Source organism: Malaclemys terrapin, chromosome 2, assembly GCF_027887155.1.
Source record: "Malaclemys terrapin pileata isolate rMalTer1 chromosome 2, rMalTer1.hap1, whole genome shotgun sequence".
Taxonomy (NCBI): Eukaryota; Metazoa; Chordata; order Testudines; family Emydidae; genus Malaclemys; species Malaclemys terrapin.
In genome coordinates, this window is record NC_071506.1 from 273,796,455 (window position 1) to 273,817,416 (window position 20,962).

General features: G+C 42.2%; 1 protein-coding gene across 2 annotated transcripts in view; it reads left to right on the plus strand.

Moving 5' to 3' along the window:
* The first annotated feature begins 6,743 nt into the window (after positions 1 to 6,743).
* WDR48 (WD repeat domain 48) overlaps positions 6,744 to 20,962 on the plus strand; it is a 49,121-nt gene continuing 34,902 nt past the window's right edge. For both annotated transcript variants that reach the window (XR_008444130.1, XM_054021231.1), the window contains exons 1-5: positions 6,744 to 6,839; positions 17,968 to 18,108; positions 19,012 to 19,090; positions 19,356 to 19,438; positions 19,591 to 19,720. Coding sequence is in view for 1 of the 2 variants with exons in the window: in XM_054021231.1 (XP_053877206.1) it covers positions 6,792 to 6,839; positions 17,968 to 18,108; positions 19,012 to 19,090; positions 19,356 to 19,438; positions 19,591 to 19,720 (481 nt within the window). In the remaining variant the exon portion in view is untranslated. The remainder of the gene's footprint in view (positions 6,840 to 17,967; positions 18,109 to 19,011; positions 19,091 to 19,355; positions 19,439 to 19,590; positions 19,721 to 20,962) is intronic.

Below are 20,962 nucleotides of genomic sequence, written 5' to 3' on the forward strand. Positions count from 1 at the left end.
AAATCATGAATGGTGTGGAGAAAGTGAATAAGGAAGTGTTATTTATCCAGTCACATAACTAAAACCAGGGATCATCCAATGAAATAACAGGAAGCAAGTTTATAACAAATATAAAGAAGTACTTCTTCACACAAAATGCACAGTTAACCTGTGGAACTCATTGCCAGAGAATTTTGTGAAGGCCAAAAGTATAACTGGGTTAAAAAAAATAATTAGATAAGTTCATGAAGGTCCCTCAATGGCTATTAGCCAAGATGGTGAGGGGCACAACCCCATGCTCCAGGTGTCCCTAAACCTCTGACTCCCAGAAACTGGGCCTGGACAACAGGATGGATCACTCAATACCGGTAATTGCCCTGTACTGTTCATTCTCTCTAAAGCTTCTGGAACCAGTCACTGTCAGAAGACAGGACATTGGGCTAGATGGATCACTGGTCTGACCCAGTCTGGCCATTCTTATGTGAAGGAGTTTAATTTAATTAATAAAAGAATCATTGGTGACCAGGGATGGTATAAAGGATTACTTCATTTTATCAGAGGATACAACAAAAATTTACACCCACATAAACATTTCAATGTTTTTTAAAAACACAGGATAACGGGAAATGACTTATAAGAACAGAGTGAACCCATTATGTTACAAAAAGGAATCTTCAACTTGTTAATGGACTAATCCATGCTGAAATGTAATGAGACAATTTGCTCAATACCTACTTAAGTAGAAGACTCTGAGGTACCTGATTCTTTCCTACTCTGAGGTTTGATAAAAACGTATTGCATGGGTGAAAGCATCTGTGATACTTTGATCGCTACAGTAGATGCTCATTAATAGCAATATATTGGTGCTCTCTTGCTATGTTGCTCCTAAGCAGCTGTTGCTGTTATGGGAAGTATTGACAATTCGCAGTAGGGAAAGTGTTCCCAGGGGAAATGTTGCTCGTAAGTTGCAGATGCTCTTACAAGGTGTTGCTGCAAACAAACGTCTACTATACTGTTAGGTTGGAGTCAATATATAATTGGACTCTGATAAAGGCAATGTCTTAATTTATTTCTTGGAAAACATCAAATACATTACACAAAATGAAAATGCTGAATATTTGTTTAATCAATTACCTTTAAAGTCATGTGCTTCCCTCTGCTAACACAGGGTGAGCAGAGCCAAACCTGTTTAAAGCTAGTTGAGGTTACAGAGTTATGGAATGGGTTGGAAGGAGATTTGATCAGGGAGGTTCTCTCTGAAGAAGCATGACTTGTCCTCTAACTGTAATAAAAGCATAACACACTCAGGAATGCTAGAAACAGACTGATTTTTATTTACTGGGCCCAGTCACATGATCTAGGTCAGACTTTCTAAAGGATATAACCTTGTCACATGGTAGTGGTAAGTACCCACCCTATCCCGTCATTCACTCTCCCCCACTCCATTCACGAACTCTCATTCACTCTCTAAAACATTTTTTCTTACCCTCACTCCACTACCATCACCCTTCTCTCTCTGCCCTTTTATCTCTTTGCAGTTTCCTCTTCCAAATAAGGGAGTGTCTGACTGAAGTTTCAATAAGCATGCCTTATTAAAAAATTCTGTGTGAATAAGAGAAAAGTTTTAAAAATTTATCTTTCACTTTCTGTTGTGGCTGTAAATCCAATAATACATCTGTCTGTTTTATCTGTAGCTTCTGCTGTTGTGGCCTTTGGGGATGTCCCTCTACACCAGCAGAACACCTGAACCTGAGGAGGAGGAGAAAATATAGGACTAGGGAGGGTATGTTTAGCGAGATCCTGCAAGCCAGTTTTGCACTGGACTGTGAACAAACTGCCTGGCTGGCCAAAAAGGCAGATGGCCTGGAGAGGGACAGAGACGACACCAAAAAATTAAGACCCAGGAATCCCACAGGAAAAGAAACGGGAGTTGCACCAGGACATAATGGGGCTTTTTAGACAGCAAACACTAATACTGAAGAGTCTAGTTGACCTACAGGTACAACAATCATGGACTTATCACCCTTTACAGTCCCTGGAGAACTCCATGATTGCAGCCCCCTGAACCCCCTCAACATTCCATGTGGTATCATGGATCACACTCCCTACTTCTCCACGCCTGAGAATACTAAGGACAACCACAGCTTCACATACTCCAACCATGCCTCTCACAGGCCAGTGTAAGTGTAGCCAAAATGGACTCCATTTGTGCACTGGAATGGACAAAAATGTTTGCTGCCTCTTTAATTTTAAAGTTCCATTCTGTTAATTTATGTTAGAAACTTCTATTGTATTATTCTTTTTTATTTGTACATTGTTGTTTTTCCACTCCTTTTATCACCAAATAACATTTTAATTTTTGAAAATAAATCAATCTTTATTAGTTCACCACAAATATTGCAAAAAGTATAGAAGTACTAAAAGCACCCAGTACTTGTAAGTGTACAGCATCACAGAACACATAGGTTCAAGAAAACACCTACTCACGTGCAAAAGTTCAGCAAGCACTGCATAATTCATAGGTTCGGTGACAGACTTGATATAATAATTATAAATGTACAGCAAGCACCAAATAATTCATAGGTTTATTAAAAGACAGAGTATTCTATGTATAAATGTACAAGCACTACACAATTCCTACCAGCCCACAACCTTCAGGTCCACAGCACAGTCAAGCATAGTACATTAGTGCAGCTGACCATTAAAGGGCTCTTTCAAAGCCTCCCACAACTGACTCTTGTAAAGGCCCTTGTGTCTGGCGCTTCAAACTCAGCAGACAGCCACTCCACCGCTGCCTTTCAGTCCAGCAGCAACTTTTCTCATTTTCCCTTACAGATATTATGCATGACACAACAGGCAGCTATAACTACTGAGATATTTTTTCTCACTGAGAGCCAATCTTTTGAGTAAACACCACCAGCATCCCTTCAATCTACATATCTATTGTGAACCTCTTGAGCCAGTAGCTGAATCTTTTCTTGGTGCTGTCAAGGTGGCCAGTGCATGGCTTCATGACCCTAGGAAGCAAGAGGCAGGGTGGGTCCCCTAGGATCACTATTGACATTTCAATATTTACTCCCGGGGGAATTCTGCACCACTGCGCACGCATAACTCATATGCCACACATATTTTTCTTTCCACAGAAAATAACTTCTGTCAAAAGTTGCTGCAGTTCTGCTTTTTGCCCACCAGATGACGCTGTGGTGATGGAACAAAGCAGCTGCTCCCCACCAGCCCCAGTTACCATAGGGAAGAGAAAGAACCTGCAGTACCTTCATCACAAAGCCTGTCGAGCCAGGTCAGAAGACAGGGGACATGGGGCTGCAGGGGGGTCACAGATTGGGGTTCATAAGGGCTAGTGAAGGACAGACTGGGGCAGGGGCGGAATGGGAGTGGAGGTGCAGGGCCACAGTGGGGAGGGAAGTGCAGGCTACATGGCAACAGGGGAGGAGGTGCAGGGACACCTGGAGATGAGGGGAGAGGTCTGGCTGAGAGGGTGCAGGGCTACATAGGGACGGGGTGCAGGGCCACATGGGGAAAAGGGGATGGCTGAGTGGGGGCACAGAGACACATGGGGACAGGGGGAGGGATGAAGGGACACAAGGGGATGGGTGTCTGAATCAGGGTGGGAGAAGGTAGGGGTCAGCCAGCATCTGCATGGGGGAAACTCCCTAACAATCCCTCCCCAACCCACTCAAAAAAACTGTTCCATACTTTTCCCACCCATACCCAACAACCCTCCAAGCTCACACCTAGACTCCTTCCCAGCAATTACTTCCCTCTCTTTCAGCTCCTCTGTTACCCTTAACTCCCCCACACCTTCGCGGTGGTTTTGAGATGTACAGAAAATACAGTTCTGTATTGTAGTTTAAATGAATTATTACTCAGAGTTCTGTATTAATATACCTAGTAAGGAATCTATTTGCCAAAAAAACATTTCTTTAATCTTTTTTGTTGTCTGTATTGTTACAGACATACTTGCTGACAGGTATTTTGAAATAAATTACCAAAATAATTGAAACTGGTGTGATTATATTGTGTTATTTTGACAAATAAAATATGCAAAATGTAATAGTGTGCAGAATTTTCAACTTTTAGGTGCAGAATTCCCCCAGGAGTAAATATTGCCAATGGTAATCTGCAGTCAGGAAAGAATGTCACTGCTTAATGCTTTCTGAACAGTCCTGTTGTCTTAAAGATGTAAGTGTTATGCACTTTCCCTGATCAGTCCACACTGATATTGGTGAAACATCCCTGGTGATCCACCAATGCTTTCATAACCATAGAAAAGCAGCCCTTTCTGTTGATGTATTCTGTGGCCAGGTAGTCTGGTGCCAAAATAGGGATATACATGCTGTCTATCCCCCCACTGCAGGTTAGGGAAATCCATTAATGCAATTCCATCCACCAGGTCCTGCACACTGCTGAGAGACACTTATCATACAGGAAGATCTGGATGACCATGTAAGCTGGAGTTTTAGTAATAGGATGAAATTGAATAGTGAAAAGTGCAAGGTCTTGCATTTAGGGATTAATAACAAAAAATGTTGTTATAAGCTGGAGATGCATCAGTTGGAAGTAACAGAGGAGAAGGACTTCGGAGTATTGGTTGATCACAGGATGACTATGAGCCTCCAATGTGATATAGCCGTGAAAAAAGCTAATGCGGTCTTGGGATGCATCAGGCGAGGTATTTCCAGTAGAGATAAGGAGGTGTTAGTACCGTTATACAAGGCACTGGTGAGACCTCATCTGGAATACTGTGTGAAGTTCTGGTATCCCATGTTTAAGAAGGATGAATTCAAACTGGAACAGGTACAAAGAAGGGCTACTAGGATGATCCGAGGAATGGAAAACCTTTCTTATGAAAGGAGACTCAAAGAGCTTGGCTTGTTTAGCCTAACCAAAAGAAGGCCGAGGGGAGATATGATTGCTATCTATAAATATATCAGAGGAATAAATACCAGGGAGGGAAAGGAATTATTTAAGCTCAGTACCAATGTGAGCACAAGAACAAATGGATATAAACTGGCCATCAGGAAGTTTAGACTTGAAATTAGACGAAGGTTTCTAACCATCAGAGGAGTGAAATTCTGGAACAACCTTCCAAGGGGAGTAGTGGGGACAAAAACCTATCTGGCTTCAAGACTAAGCTTGATAAGTTTATGGAGGGGATGGTATGATGGGATAGCCTAATTCTGGCAATTAATTGATCTTTGACTATTAGCGGCAAATATGCTCAATGGCCTGTGATGGGATGTTAGAGGCAATGGGATCTGAGTTACTACAGAGAATTCTTTCCTGGGTGTCTGGCTGGTGAGTCTTGCCCACATGCTCAGGGTTTAGCTGACTGCCATATTTGGAGTCGGGAAGGAATTTTCCTCCAGGGCAGATTGGCAGAGGCCCTGGGGGTTCTGCAGCGTGGGGCCCGGTCACTTGCTGGAGGATTCTCTGCAACTTGGAAGTCTTTAAACCACGATTTGAGGATTGCAATAGCTGAGACATAGGTTAGGGGTTTGATACAGGAGTGGGTGGGTGAGATTCTGTGGCCTGCATTGTGCAGGAGGTCAGACTAGACGATCAGAATGGTCCCTTCTGACCTTAAAGTCTATGATTCTATGACACCGTCCTGTGCAACAAGACTCTTATTAATGGCCCTACACACTTACATGACAATGACCCCCACTGTGGATTTGCCAACTGCAAAATGCTTTCCCTCTGATCAGTAGCATTCCAGCACTGCAAGCTTCTAGAGTGCAATTGCCACTCACTTCTCAACTCAGTGCAGCTCTCATGCTGCTGTCCCTGCACCAGAGGGCAAGAGCGAGCTCGGAACACAGATGCAGAAATGTGACCTTTCACATCTGAAAATTCTGCAGCCCCTACTCATCATCCCAAACCTGTTGTGATCCAACCAGTCAGTGCTCATTTCTCCAGCCCAATAGCAATGCTCCCACCATCTCCAGCCGCTCTGTGAATACCACCAACAACCTTGAATTGTTTTTCACTGTTTCAACAATCTATCCTTGTCCCCCATTCTTGCCGTTCTTCTTGCAGGTCTGCAAATACAGAATTTTTCACCTTTTATTTGCAACATTCACGTAATTAGTGGGCTCCATGCTTCTGGCAGAGATGAGATGGTGGCCTCAGGGCACTGGGAGTGGGTGGGAGGGGACTTGGCTTAATGGCACTGTGACAAGGCTGAGAAGGGGAGGTGATGCAGCCTCAGGGCACTGGGGCAGGACAGGAGGCAAGGCACAAGGCCTCGGGGAAGGAGGCAGGGCACGGTGCTTCAGAGCACCAGAGCAGGAGGCAGGGCATGGTGCCTTGGAGCATGAGGGCAGGAGGCAGGGCATGGTGCCTTGGGGTGGGAGGCAGGGCATGAAGCCTCGGAGCACCGGGGCATAAGACAGGGCACGGGACATGGCCTCAGGGCACTGTAATGGGCTGGGTTGCGGTGGGGGAAGGCACGAGGCCCCAAGGCACCGTGGCAGATCACGAGGCACGCGGCCTCAGGGCACCGTGACCGGGTGGGTTGGGGCGGGGGAAGGCACGAGATCTCCGGGCACAGCGACGGGGCGAGTATCTCCTCAGCCCCGTGATTAGGAGCCGGGCGGGACAGCCTTACGCCCCCGTCTGCTAGACGGAGACTTCTACCCGCGGAGTGCGCAGGCAGCTAGCGGCGGAGTCTCGCCCACCCGCTGATCTCCCTTAGCAACCCAGCGGCCCCGCGCGGATCTAGCGGCCAGAGGGCGGGACTTCCGGGCCGGGTCGACCTCTTCGGAAATGACGTTAGAGTGTCAACATGCAAGATGGCGGCGCATCACCGACAGAACGCGGCCGGGCGCCGGAAAGTGCAGGTGAGCGGTTGGCCGGGTTTCCCGCCGGAGCGGGGTTGTGGGTTGACTGAGGGGTCTGCGGAAGAGGGAGCGCGCGAGCGCCTGGGAGGGGCGGGGAGCCGTTGGGGAAGGCGCAGGGCAGGGGGCGCCGGAGGCGGTTTGATGATTGGGGCGGCGGGGAGCCGTTGGAGAAGGCGCAGGGCTGCGGGCAATGGAGGCCGCTCGGGGGTTGGGGCGGCTGGGCTGTTGGCGAAGGAACAGGGCTGCGGACCCCAGAGGCGGTTTGGGGGGGTTGGGGCGGTGTGTGTGGGAGGAGCAGAGGGGGGTGGGGCGGGGAGAGGAAGCGGTGGGTCTGTGCCGATTGCGGGGGCTCCCCTCTCCCGCTGGGTGTCTCCTGGGGCAGCTGCTGTTGTACCTGGGGAGGGCCGGGGCGAGCAAGGCGGCCTCTCCTGCTGCTGAGAGGAGGGAGAGAGAAGCTGGTAGAGACCCTCCCCAGCCTCGCCTACGGCCGCTCGGTCCCCGTCAGTGTGAGGCATGAAATAAAATGGAGTTAAAATATATCGCAGGCACTTGTCAGCCGACGGTCTGCCCTTTGCTCTCACCGTCTCCCACTGGGATCTGGGGAGCTGACGCGAGGGGGTGTTTCCTTAGGGGAAGCGTGTGTCTGGCTTAGCTGTGTCAGACGCTCCATGTTGAAGAGGCAGAAGTACTTGTTCAGCTTTAATTGCCGTCTTTTCATATTGTTTTTAAAGTGAGAATATGCCTCAGCCGTCCCATTGGGTCTACGCTTTGTTTCAACCTGGTGTGTTTTGGGCATCCAGGGTCTCGTTCAGAGAAGGAGGTGGGGGGGGGGGGGGTTGTTTTGATTATCTTCCTACGGATTGGATCCTCTTACTGAAATACATGCAAAAGCAAATACTCTTAAACAGGGAAAGTGGAACACTATGGTTAATTATGCTTCTCCATTTTGTTTGCTCTAGTATAAACATTCTTAATTTCATTTTAATTAGAAGTGTCCATACAGAGGAGACTGGATGGTTTAGGGGATTGTTGATCTAGAGAGCTGCCTATAATAGGTGGTCAGTTCAAATCTGGTCTGGGTCTATCCACAGTGACCAAAAGTTACCACTGGATGGTATTGGAAGTGTCAGCTCAGTTCCTACTGGACAGGTGTTCATCTTACAGAAACCACCATGACAATTGTAGACAGTCTATGGAAATAGAACTACTCTCATCCTCCTATGAAGTGGGTTATTTTTCCAGGTCAGGGCATAATTAGCATGGCCAGTTCCAACAGCTCAAAAATCATGAGTGAGGTCCAAAAAATCATGATCAGAGATAAAAAGACCACTATATATACACACACTAATAAATTTGCTAAACTTTTTTTTAACAACTAAGAGGACTAAAAACTTCACTTTAAATTTTCTAAAAGTATGATTCCTCCCCCTACCCTCCCCCCCCTGCAACTCCATGATTCTAGGAACTGCAGCTTTCAGAAAAACAACAAATATTGTGAGACTCACAATAAAATCATGAGTTGATAACATTTTGTAAGCACACAGCTGAGGAAGTAACAAAGAGTCCTGTGGCACCTTATAGACTTACAGATAGTGGAGGTGAGGAAGTGTTACTAGGGAAGTTTGCAATGCTATTACTTCAGTTGTACCTATTCTGTAGATACAGAGATCCTTCCAGGGCTGTCAATTGGTGACATTTACATGAGCTTAAATTCAAAGCTAAGGGCTTGTCTATAGTAGGAGAGTTTTGAAGGTATAATTGTACCAGAATAACTGAATCAGTAAAACCCTCCTAATTTGGATGCAGTTACACCAGTGTAGCTTATATCTGTTTTTCAAACTTGCAAAGTTATAGTGGTATACACACAGTTATATTGATATAACTATGTACACAATAGGGGTTAGTCTACACTCCAAAGGCTTGCTTGGGATAGCTGTACCAGCAGTGCCCATTCGTGGAGACAGTGTTTACCAACAAAAGAATTGTTTTGCTATTATAGTTAAACCACCTCCCTGAATGACAAAAATGACTCTCTTCCCTGTACAGTACAGTCCCAGAGTCACGAACACCTGGGGAATGGAGTTTGTTCGTAACTCTGAACAAAACATCATGGTGGTTCTTTCAAAGGTTTACAACTGAACATTGACTTAATACAACTTTGAAGCTTTACGACGCAGAAGAAAAATGCTGCTTTCCTCTTTTTTTTAGTAGTTTACGTTTAACACAGTACTGTACTGCATTTGCTTTTTTGTCATCTCTGCTGCTGCCTGATTGCATACTTCTGGTTCAAAATGAGGTGTGTGATTGACTGGTCAGTTCGTAACTCTGGTGTTCATAATTCCGAGGTTCTGCTGTATAAGCTGCATCAACACAGGGTTCGGGATGGATAGCTATGTTGTCTAGGTGAGTGATCTGGGTTTTGCTGGCAAAACTTTTTATTGTACAGCTTGTCTAGGGCTTATACTGAAATAGGTACGTTGGTTTTAAAACCAAACAAACAAAAAAAAGGCCCTCATCCTTAACAAATAGCTATATCAGTATTACCTTTTAAGTGTAGACCAGGCATAAAATAAAAATGTCCAAATCAAGGCTCTTTGTTTCTCTTAAGCCGCAGCAGAAAGGCTGCTTGAATAGGGATGATGTAATGTGGAAGCTATTTGAAATTAGTGGAATATATTAAAACATTTACATTTAGAAAATATTTTCAGCTAATGATTGCTATGAAAAAGATAAATAAAACGAAGTTTGCTTTTAATAAGTGAAGATTTAGTAAAGGTTGGCAAATAGGACGTAATTCTTGTGATACCTCGTGGCTTGTCTACACTAGAGGTGTTTTTACATCCAGTTAACTGATTGCCAATTAACTCAAGGTAGCTAATATATTTGTAAAAGCTAGTACAGAAACTCAGGAATGTTTGTTCTGGTGTCCATGGTTAAATTGGCAGTTGATAACTCATGGTAAAAATTCTGGTGTAGACATACCCTTAGTGAAGAAACCCTATTAAGGAAAAAATCATTCTGGTATACCCATTAACTGCTAGGGAAAGAATGTTCTTTCCTGATGAACAGGCAGTCTGTCCGGTTGAGTAATTCCCTTCCCCAAGTTAATATAATTTACTGTTGACAAAATTCCTAGTTGCTAAATGTCATGAAATCCTCCAGTGACTGTGAAAGTTAGTAATTTTTAAATCATCCACACTAGCATTTGGACTCAAGTGTTTTCTTTGCTTTTTCAGGAACAAAGAATGCCTCGTATCAGAGTTTTGATCTCCACCTTCTCCTCCTCTACCATAGCCTTGTACTTGAATTGTCACTCAAAGTTACACGGTGGGAGCTCCACTCATCCATTAGAAAAATATCTGCATTAAGCCGTGTTTTGCAACATGCTCTAAAGGTGGCAAAACTCTTTCTCAATTGAACTTGAGAAGAATCAGTTTCCACAGCCACAGGCCCCCCTACAAAGAACTCTCTGTGCGACTGCATAAAAATCTTTTCTGGGCTTTGTCAGTCAAAATACTCCTGGTAAATATAGCTTTAGAGCTAAGGGACACAGGTGGCCACTGAGATAGCTAGGCTCTGTCCATTTAGGACACTGAAGAATACCGTATAAGTCCTTTAGGACAGAGATTATCTTTTACTGTTATGTTATGTGTTGTCACAGTGCCTAACCCAGTGGAGTCCTGGTCTGTGAGTGTGGCTCCTGAGCGGTACTGCAGTACTAATGACAAAAGATCCTTGTTATTATATTGTTTTTCAGACGTGGAATTGAATAAGCAAACCAGTGCAAAGCATGAAGCATTGATGTGCTATTAGTCTTTCCTGCTTGGCAGATGGGCCATGGCATGGTATACCATATGTAGCTTCCAGGTGATCTTCATGGTCAGCCCCAAATATAGGACACTGCAGAAATCTAGCCAAGAGGTGGGAAAGGCATAAATCACTGTGATTGTGTTAAAAGGACTAACTGTGGTGGTAAATTTTTAAACCGCAAAGTACAGTCTATTACATGAACGTTACATAGCACGGCATATTCAATGGCATTCCAACCAGAAAAATACTTTCAACACTTCTTTTTATTTACCAGAATTAGGGGTACAGCAAAGTGATGTTTGTGTTACTAACAGCCATCTTCTGGTTGTGTTATAAAAGGTTTAAATGCATTTGTATACTGTTCCCTTATCTTACTACACAAACATTGTCATTTCTTTTTATGTATGTCACTGGGATTTTTTTTCTATTGATCCACTTCGAGTTCTCCAATTTGAGCCTTTTTTTGTTACACATGGGTGTCTCGAACACCCGTTGGATCTTCTTCTCCAGTATAGATTCAGACAAGCCACTCTTCTGTGTTGTCACTCTTTGGCATGAGAATGTGTAATTCATGTATTAAAAAAATCTCTGGATGCTTCTTGCTTACAGTCCCCATGTGATGTCCAGAAAATAGGTTTTGATGCAAATGTCTTGTGGGGTCACTAATTTTTCTCTAGCAAAATCTTCTGCATGTGTCTTGACATGTTGCTTTCTTGTGTCATACATGTTAGTCCTTTCCTTAGTGTTTCCCAACCTGTCCTCTGTGGAGCACTTTCTTGTGATCTGCAGGAGCTGGCTTGTCTCATGACACTGGTTCTTTGCATTGAAAGAAGTTAGAAATGCATGAATTATTTTTCATGTAAGCAGTTGATGTAGCTGCCGAAGGGGTGTTATTAGGTCATAGTTGTGAATGAAAAAAGAAGTGTCTGACATTTTCTCCATTGAGAAGTGGTTCATGCTGTTTGTGAATTCCTGCCTTACCTAGTTGTCCTAATAATAGGAGCACCGTTCGCCTGAAATATTTCTAAAGTTAGAGGATACCTAGTAAACCTATCCAAAACACAAACATTTTCTTTTTCTCCCCCTCTTCCCCCCCCACCCCCCCCTGTCACCCCCATCCTCTTAACAAGGTCTCTTCAAAAGTGATCACTTAATACAAGCAGCATTTGCTTTATCTCCAGGAATATTATTATTGTAATTTAAAATGGATTATGACAGTTTCTTTTTATGAGAGGCAGAAAGTTTTTGCTACACGTCATTCTTCAGAGGATAACTTTATTATCTTTCTTACTCCATTTGTCTTAAGCTTAAAATATACTTGACAGGAATAGCTTTCTTTTTAAAGAGGGGAAAACTTACTACAGAGGTATTGTAAAAGTTGAAAAGATTTCTTAGGTGAGACAGGAATGTCTGTTTGAAATTCTACCTTCTGATGGTATCTGAAGAGCATGTGACCTATAATAAGCTCTCTTGAGTCTTGTCAACAGTAGCAAAATTACCTCTTGCTGACAGTGGGCTTCAGCAACATGTATCTTTGCTGTTGCTGACAAGACTTTGCTGGCTGTCTCTATTTTAAAAAAAAATTCAGATAGTTCTTGCTCTGAAAACATTCCATTTACCTGTTAAGTTCACATGACACTACAGTCCCTTTTTTCCACTTTGACACTTGTGGGAGGAAAGTAATCTTGTGATTAAGCCCTGAAGTGGTAGTCAGGTGATGAAAATTCTGTTCCTAGGTCTTCTGGATTTTCTATGTGAGCACAAACAAGTGAGTTATCCTCTTTACCTCTGTTTCACCCTCTGGAAAATGAGGATAATACCCCTCCTTCCTCCTCTCCCCCCCTTCCCCCCCCCCCCCCCCCGTTTCCCCAGGTATAACTATATTAGCAAACCTCTTCTAGTATAGACCTGTCTTAAGTATCCTACGTTCATGTCCTAAGAATGGCCACACTGTGTTAGACCAATGGTCTATCTAGCCCAGTATCCTGTGCTCTGGCAATGGCTTGTGCCAGATGCTGCAGAGGGAATGAACATATCCGAGCAATTATCAAGCGATCCATTCTCTGTCATCCAGTCCCAGGATCTGGCAGTCAGAGACTTTGCCGTCTTGGCTAATAGCCATTGATGTATCTATTCTCCATGAACGTATCTAATTATTTTTTTCTTTTTTGAGTCCAGTTATAGTTTTGGCCTTCATAGCATCCCCTGGCAATGAATTTCACAGGTTGACTGTGCTGTTGTGTGAAGAAATACTTCCTTTTGTTTGTTTTAAATCTGCTGCCTGTTAATTTAATTGGGTGACCGCTGATTCTTGTGTTATTTGAAGGGGTAAATAATACTTCCTTATTCACTTTCTGCACCCATTCATGATTTTCTAGATGGCTATCATATCTCCCCTTAATCATCTCTTTTCCAAGCTGAACAGTCCCAGTCTTTTAAATCTCTCCTCATATGGAAGCTGTTCCATACCTCCATCATTTTTGTTGCACTTCTGTACCTTTTCCAATTTTAATATATCTTTTTGAGATGGTGTAACCAGAATTGCCTGCAGTATTTAAGATGTGGGTGTACCACACATTTATGTAATGGCATTATGATATTTTATGTCTTCTTATCTATCCCTTTCCTAATGGTACCTAGCAGTCCATTAGCGTTTTTTGATAGCCACCGCACATTGAGCAGATGTTTTCCGAGAACTATCCAAAAAGACAGCATTCAAGAGATTGTGGAAACAGCTAATTTAGATCCTATCATTTTGTACGTATGCTTGGGATTAGGTTTTCCAGTGTGCATTACTTTACATTTATCAACAGTGAATTTTGTCTTCCATTTTGCACTTTGTTTGTCCAGTGGCCCAACTGATTGTTTGGCAGCCTTCCTGCTTCTGATGTACTTAAAAATTGCTGTTAGTTTTGGTGTTTTGCTAGTTGAGCTTCCAGTTATACTTTTACACATGACTTGCCAGAGTTTGTTCCTTTCTATTTTACTCATTAGGATTTGACTTCCAATTTTTAAAATATGTCTTTTTTTTCTCTAACTGCCTCTATTACTCTGTTTAGCTATGGTGGCATTGGGGGGTGGGGGGCTCCTCTTACTGTTTTTGTTTTTTATTTGGGGTATACGTATAGTTTGAGCCTCTATTGTGGTGTTTTTTAAAAGTTTCCATGCAGCTTGAAGGCATTTCACTATTATGACTGTTCCTTTTAATTTCCATTTAACTAGCCTCCTCACTTTTGTGTAATTCCCCATTTTGAAGTTAAAGGCTACTGTGGTGGTGGTGGTGGGGGGGGGGTTGGTATTTTTCTCCCTACAAGGATGTTACATTTAATTACATTATTGTTGCTATTACCGAGTGGTTCCGCTGTATTCACCTCTTAAACCAGATCTGTGTGCCACTTAAGACTAAATCAAGAATTGCCTCTTCCCTTGTGGGTTCCAGGACTACAGCTCCAAGAAGTAGTTATTAATGGTGTCTAAAATTTTTATCTCTGCCTCCCATCCTGAGGTGACAAGTATCCAGTCAATATGAGGAAAGTTGAAATCACCCATTATTATTGAGTTTTCTGTTTTTATAGCCTCTCTAATCTCCCTGAGTATTTCAAAATCACTATCCTTTTGAGGTGGTAGATAGTATATTTCTACTCTATACTCTTATTATTCATGCATGGAATTTCTGGCCATAAAGATGCTATGTCTTTATTTTCTTTGGTGGTTGTCTTGATTGCTTTAATTGTTGACTTATTCAGGTATTTGTACGATTGCACAATCTACTGAAAAAGAGGCAATTCTATGCTGTATTAGTCTGCAGTGGCTTCTTAATAGTATCATGCCTTGGTTTGCCTGAGTTCCCCTGTATTTTCACTTAGAATTTAGATCAATATGTTTTCAGGTCTCATGGCTGAAAGGAACTTAAGAGACCCTTATTTAAATCTTTTGATATGGCTGCTATTTTATGAAACCAGGAAACAAGTACAGTGTCTTCCTGATGAGCATTCTAGAGACAAAAGTTAACTGTCCTTAACAGTTCTCAGTTGTTCAAATGCACACCTGATTAGGGAACAATGTGAAAAGCAACTGCTTAGCCAACAACTAATATTTCAAGGACCTCTAGAGCAGAATAATTTAATTGCCGTGCCTGATCAGTCACAGAATAAAACAGAAATGACTATCTTATTATCTCCTATCTGTATGAGATGATTTCATTACCATAGTTTGTCTGTGCCAATAGTATACAAGAATTGTATGTTGGTTGGTGGGGAAACCTAGCATGAGAAGAGATAAGCAGCTATAAGATTAAGTTTTGCAGGTTTGCTTGTGCGGGTTTGATCAAGAAATATATGAATCTTTTCTTCACTTAATCCCATAAAAGTCTCACTCACATGCAAAAGTAACCAGTTATCCTCCCACCCCAAACACTCTTCACAAATGGTACTACTGGAAGGGGCTATCGTTTATTTTTAATTTTAATGTTTAATAAAATTACAGGTGCCCATCCACTGCTCTGGGTGCCTGTCACATAAATTTAAAAATTACAACATGAACGTAAACAAAGGACTTCCCATAAACATGTCCACGTCAGCCCATACCCTTCAAAACATACTTAGTGAAGTGGGAGGTGAGGAAATGATAGGCTTTGCAGTGTGTCCAGAAGGTTGGTTAATCTAGGCTCTGAAAGACCCCGGAGGAGGAGCAAGTTCCAAAATCGAGGATGACTTATAGTGGACACCTTGCCAGCATCTCCCTCTCACATTGAGGTGCTGTAACTTGAGTGCCTCTGCTGATCTCAACTATAGCTCTATGTCATAAGGAGAAAGGCTGTTTCTTCCTGATGAGCGTGATCCTCTAGTTTGAGCTGCCAATACCCAGCATCTTGTAGCTAACACAGTGTGAATTGTTTCTACTCTGTTTTTTCAGGAAAGTTGCCTATCTTCATGGACTGAATAAGAATAATCGGAAAACTATCTATTTGCTGGCTAGAGCTTTGTCTTGTTATACAGACCTGGCTTTTATTTAATACTATGTTCTCTTGTTCACCCAGTCAAGCAAGGACTCTTAACAGTGTAGAGGCAGTGTGTTCAGGTTTTGCTAAGGAATAGAGGAGTAGCACACTATACAGCCTCCACCTATGCTACAAAAACAACTACATAAATGAAACATCATTATACCCATCTGTGTTTATCACAAGGCTTTCAGATGCTGTAGACAGAAACCCCACACTTTCTTCCCTTTTACTTGTTCTCTTATTCCAAGCCATACACTTTTGTCCATGTCATCTTTGAAGATAACAAGACGTGTCTCCAGATTGACAGCATCTCTCTTCTTAAGATGCTGATTTAGAGCTGTAAGAGAATCATAAATACATACTAGATGGCAGCACATAACTGACAGAACATGGCAGTGTTACCTGCACAAAATTCTCTGTTGTTCGCACACTCTATGGCACTCACCTTTTGCCCAGTTCCTAGGGCTCAGGGCATAACGTTATGCTCTAGGGCGGGATGGGGAACCTTTTTTCTATCAGGGACCATTGACCCACAGAAAAAAATCAGTCACGGGCCACATACAGCCCCGCGGGGAGGCACATAGGCTCGGTGCTTCCCCTAGGGTCCGGGGTGGGGCCAAAAATGAAGGGTTCAGGGTGCGGGGGAGGGTGTTGTATTATGGATACTGTGGGGGCTCCGGGCTGGGGCAGGGGGTGGGGGTACGGGAGGGAGTGAGGACTCTGGCTGGGGGTGCGGGTTCTGGGGGGTCGGCTTATGAACAGGTATAGAGAGGGAGAGATGGGACACAGCCCCTCTCCCCAACAGAGGGGGCAAGGAGAGGCAGCAGAGCCAGAAGGGAAGAGGCGGGGCCAGAGTCTCTCCGTTTCTGTCCATGCTGCTCTCCCTCCAGCCTCCGAAGCAGCTGCAGCTCTAGGGCTGGCACGCTGCAGCGGCCCGGCCCGCCGGAGCATGCTGCGGCCCCGCCACCCAGCCCGCCGGAGCAGCTCTGGCCAGGCCACAGACATCCTTCCCTGGCACGCCCCAGCTAAGGTGGGAAGGGATGGGATGGGGTGGGGAGAGTGTGAGGGTGGTCACAAGGGTTACTTCTGTGACCCCCAGCTTCTCCCCTTTCCCCCACCCCTCCAAATTTCCCCACCAGTTGCTGTCCCTGCCCGTCAGGGTAAGCAACTGGAGGCCTGGGACACTTAGGTTTACCTCCGTGCCTGCAGACGCTCGAGGTAAACAAACCGTCTTGGCCCGCCAGCGACTTACCCTGATGGCCCGAGAGCCAAAGTTTGCCAACCCCTGAATTATAGGGTAACCTTATGAATGGGTCATAAGTATTTCCCATTTTTACTTATCCATCTTGGGGAGGGGGGAGGTCAGCTTATAAACGAACTGGCTTATGATCACGTATATACGGTAATAATGCAGGGACCAAATATTTACTTCTTGTAAAAAGTTTACAGGTGTCGGAAACACTGGTGTATGCACGTGTTTCTTGCTGTGGCAGGATGTATAACAACAGACCTTAAAATCATGTTATTTCAATTACATCTTGTAGAGATTGTGGAAGACCAAACATGTAAGTTTCCTCCATTGCTATTCATGAGTGATGTCATCATAGTGCATAAGACAGACATACAGCTGATCATCAGCAAAATAGTTTAATGAACAATATGCACAGTGCTGTCAAATGCAAAAGTAAATAAACTGGAAAAATAACTATTTTTCATGTATAGTAATCTTATGAGTTCAATGTAACAGTAGACTTTTTCAGAAGGAAATAATTTTCAAGATTGTGTCCCTTTTAAAGCACAGAACTATGAGTAAGGAGAGATGTGTTCTTTCAGTCTTAGATATTATAGCCCCCGTTGCCTGAGCACCTCATAATCTTTAATGTGTTTATCCTCACAAAAATGTTGCGAGGTAAAGAGATACTGTTATCCCCACTTTACAACTGGGGAGCCAAGGCACAGACGAAGTGACTTACCCGGGGACATATACTATGTCTGTCGCAAAACAGGGAATTAAACCCATGTCTCCTAATGCCTAGGCTAGCACTTTAACCACTGAACTGTCTGTCCTTTTGGTTTTGTTCCAGTCAGCTTTGTGACTTGGAACAAATCTCTTAACCTCTCTGTGCCTTAGTTATTCTATTTGTAAATTGGGAATAATGGTTGTCCGTCTCACAGAGGGTGTTGAGACTGGGTTATTTAATGTTTGTAAAGTTCTTTGAGATTTTTGAATGGAAGGTGAAATGGCTATAGAGTCACTTCTTTCATGTAGACTAAATATCTGAATACCATAATCAGATTTGTATACATATATTTTAGGTCTCCTATGTGATTAGAGATGAGGTAGAGAAGTATAATCGAAATGGTGTAAATGCACTCCAGCTGGATCCAGCATTAAACAGACTCTTCACGGCGGGTCGCGACTCTATAATAAGGATATGGAGTGTCAATCAGCACAAGGTAAGCAAAGAGACTTAGTCTTTTATTAATTTAAAAAGTCACTTTTTACATTAGCAGACTGTCAGATTGACTAATTTAAACCAGATTACTACAATGTTGACATCTTGCTAAGGGTTTGTAGCTATCCTTATAATATTAAAACTGCATGGCATTTTACAGACAAATAAGATGTGATTCATAACCCAAATTGCTTACTTTCTATGTTAAGAGAATACAACAAAAGTAGATAATAAAGGGTATATAGTTGGGGGGGAAATTACATCAAGTAAGATTATGGAGTTGCTTTGCTTATTAATGTACTTATTTTGAAGGATCTCGACTTTTTTCATAGGTTACTGCTATTTAGGTTGATCATATATTTTGTGTGTATCCTAAGGAGACCCCTTTTTCCGCTTTTCCCACTCTCCTTTATTTTATCAGGATCTGTCTCCATTCTTCTCCCCTGGCATGTTACGTTGTTTTACTAACCTGTTGTCTGCCTTAATTAGGGTCAGATCTTGCAAGGTGGTGAGGGTCCTTAGCTCAGCACTTTTACCGGATTTTAAGTTGTGAGCTCCTTTGCTTAGGAAAATTGTCTTAAGTTTACCTGGTGTCTTGCATAGCTGTCATACTGTACAAAAATAAGAATTATAAAATGGTATGAGATTAAACTTTAATATAACATCTATTCCGCATATAAAGTATTTTAAAATATGAGTTCTACTAAAGACCAAATTGTGACCCGCTTACTCATATTGCTGGCTAGTTATCATCACAAGTAGCCCCATTGACCTCAGTGGGACTATTTGAAGTAACTGCTAATCAGCATGAGAGGTAGAAGGGGATATCACAACTGAATCCAAAAACCAGTTTAGACTTTTCCAATGTTGAAGGGACCTCATACAATTTATTTTTTAATTCCAGCAAGACCCTTATATAGCATCTATGGAACATCACACTGATTGGGTAAACGATATTGTACTTTGTTGCAATGGTAAAACATGTAAGTATCTATTTACTTTGTACAGTATTTAATAGTATAAAATGGGAAAATATGGCATTCAAAATTTATTAAGTATATGACTGTTACCTACTGTTTCGCTTGCTACAACTTGGGTAACTTTTTGCATACTTTCTTAGTATATAAAATAAGTTTCGGTAAAGTGTATTGTATGAACAACAAAGATATACAATTCCTCTAATTTTTAAAGAGCTTCACATGCTTTGATGAAATAATCTGTTAAAATATACTAATCTTTTCCATTTAGTGATATCTGCTTCTTCAGATACTACTGTTAAAGTGTGGAATGCACATAAGGGATTTTGCATGTCAACACTAAGGACACATAAGGTAAAAGGCATGAATTATAATTGCATAAATAATCATTACTGTTCTAAAAAATATAGTGCACATATTTAGATGCAGACTTCATCTAAAGGTTATTTGCTGAAGGTTATTTGCTGGTTCTGTATTGTCATGTTACTGTACCCATTTTATTGTAGGATTACGTGAAAGCCTTAGCATATGCAAAAGATAAAGAACTGGTAGCATCTGCCGGGCTGGACAGACAGATATTCCTCTGGGATGTAAATACTCTAACAGCACTGACTGCCTCAAACAACACTGTCACAAGTAGGTACATGGGAAAAGCTAAAATATAACGCATCTATTAACATTTTCCACTAGTTCCGTTTAGGACAGTAAGCTTGAGTTTTTGTGTGTATTGTTACATGTTTGAATTTAATAATTTGAAATTATCAAATAACAGGTTCAAGTGGAATTATTTAATCAAAGATTATTAATTGGAGATTAGTACAGCACTATACAGAAAGAATAGATACATTACCACAGTGGTTCTCAACCAGGGATATATGTACCCCTGGGGTACTCCGAGGTCTTCCAGAGGGTACATCAACTCATCAAGATATTTGCCTAATTTTATAATAGTCTACATAAAAAGCGCTAGCGAAGTCAGTACAAACTAAAATTTCATATAGACAATTACTTGTTTATACTGCTGTATATATTATACACTAAAATGTAAGTTCAGTATTTTTATTTGATTTATTTTATAATGATATGGTAAAAATGAGAAAGTAAGCAAGTTTTCAGTAAGTGTGCAGTGACTCTCTTGTATTTTTATATCTCATTTTGTAAGCAAGTAGTTTTCAAGTGAAACTTGGGGGTATGCAAGACAAATCAGACTCCTGAAAGGGGTTCAGTAGTCGGGAAAGGTTGAGAGCCACTGCATTACCACACTTGGTGTAAGGCAAAGAGATGACCTTTGTCTTTCTCTTCTCTGTATCTGGTAAGATGCCAAGGATTTTGCATCCTCTACCTAATTCCCAGTACCTCTGTCTTTTTATAGGGTATGAGACAAAGAAACCCCTTTTGTGGATGGAAAAATATTTTCCCATGATCAATTTCTCTATATCTTATGTTTTAATGGTTTTGTTTCTTATGGAATTTCCTTTATGGTATCTTTAGGTTACATGATTGATAAGCAAAAAGGGAATTCTAATCTGGCCATTATCCCTAATGGCTAGGACAACCGACATTTCCCAAAACATCTTTTAATGGATTCCCATTTCATCATTGCAGAAAGCTTCTATAAAAACAATTGTTCCTGATCAATCCTGCTTATATCTCTGTAGACTCTTTTGGTAGTTTGAGGAGGACTTTGTCCTGGACATCTGTTTTCTCACAGACGAAGAGGTATCAACAATGATGGATTATAATCTAATAATCATAAGAGATTCCTGAATATAAGTTATTCGCAGGTTATGGATCAACACTCTAGCCTTACTATTCAAATACACTCTTTGCTAATACCTTAAAGATTTTGGGGGAGTAGTTAATATGTAAATGAATTTA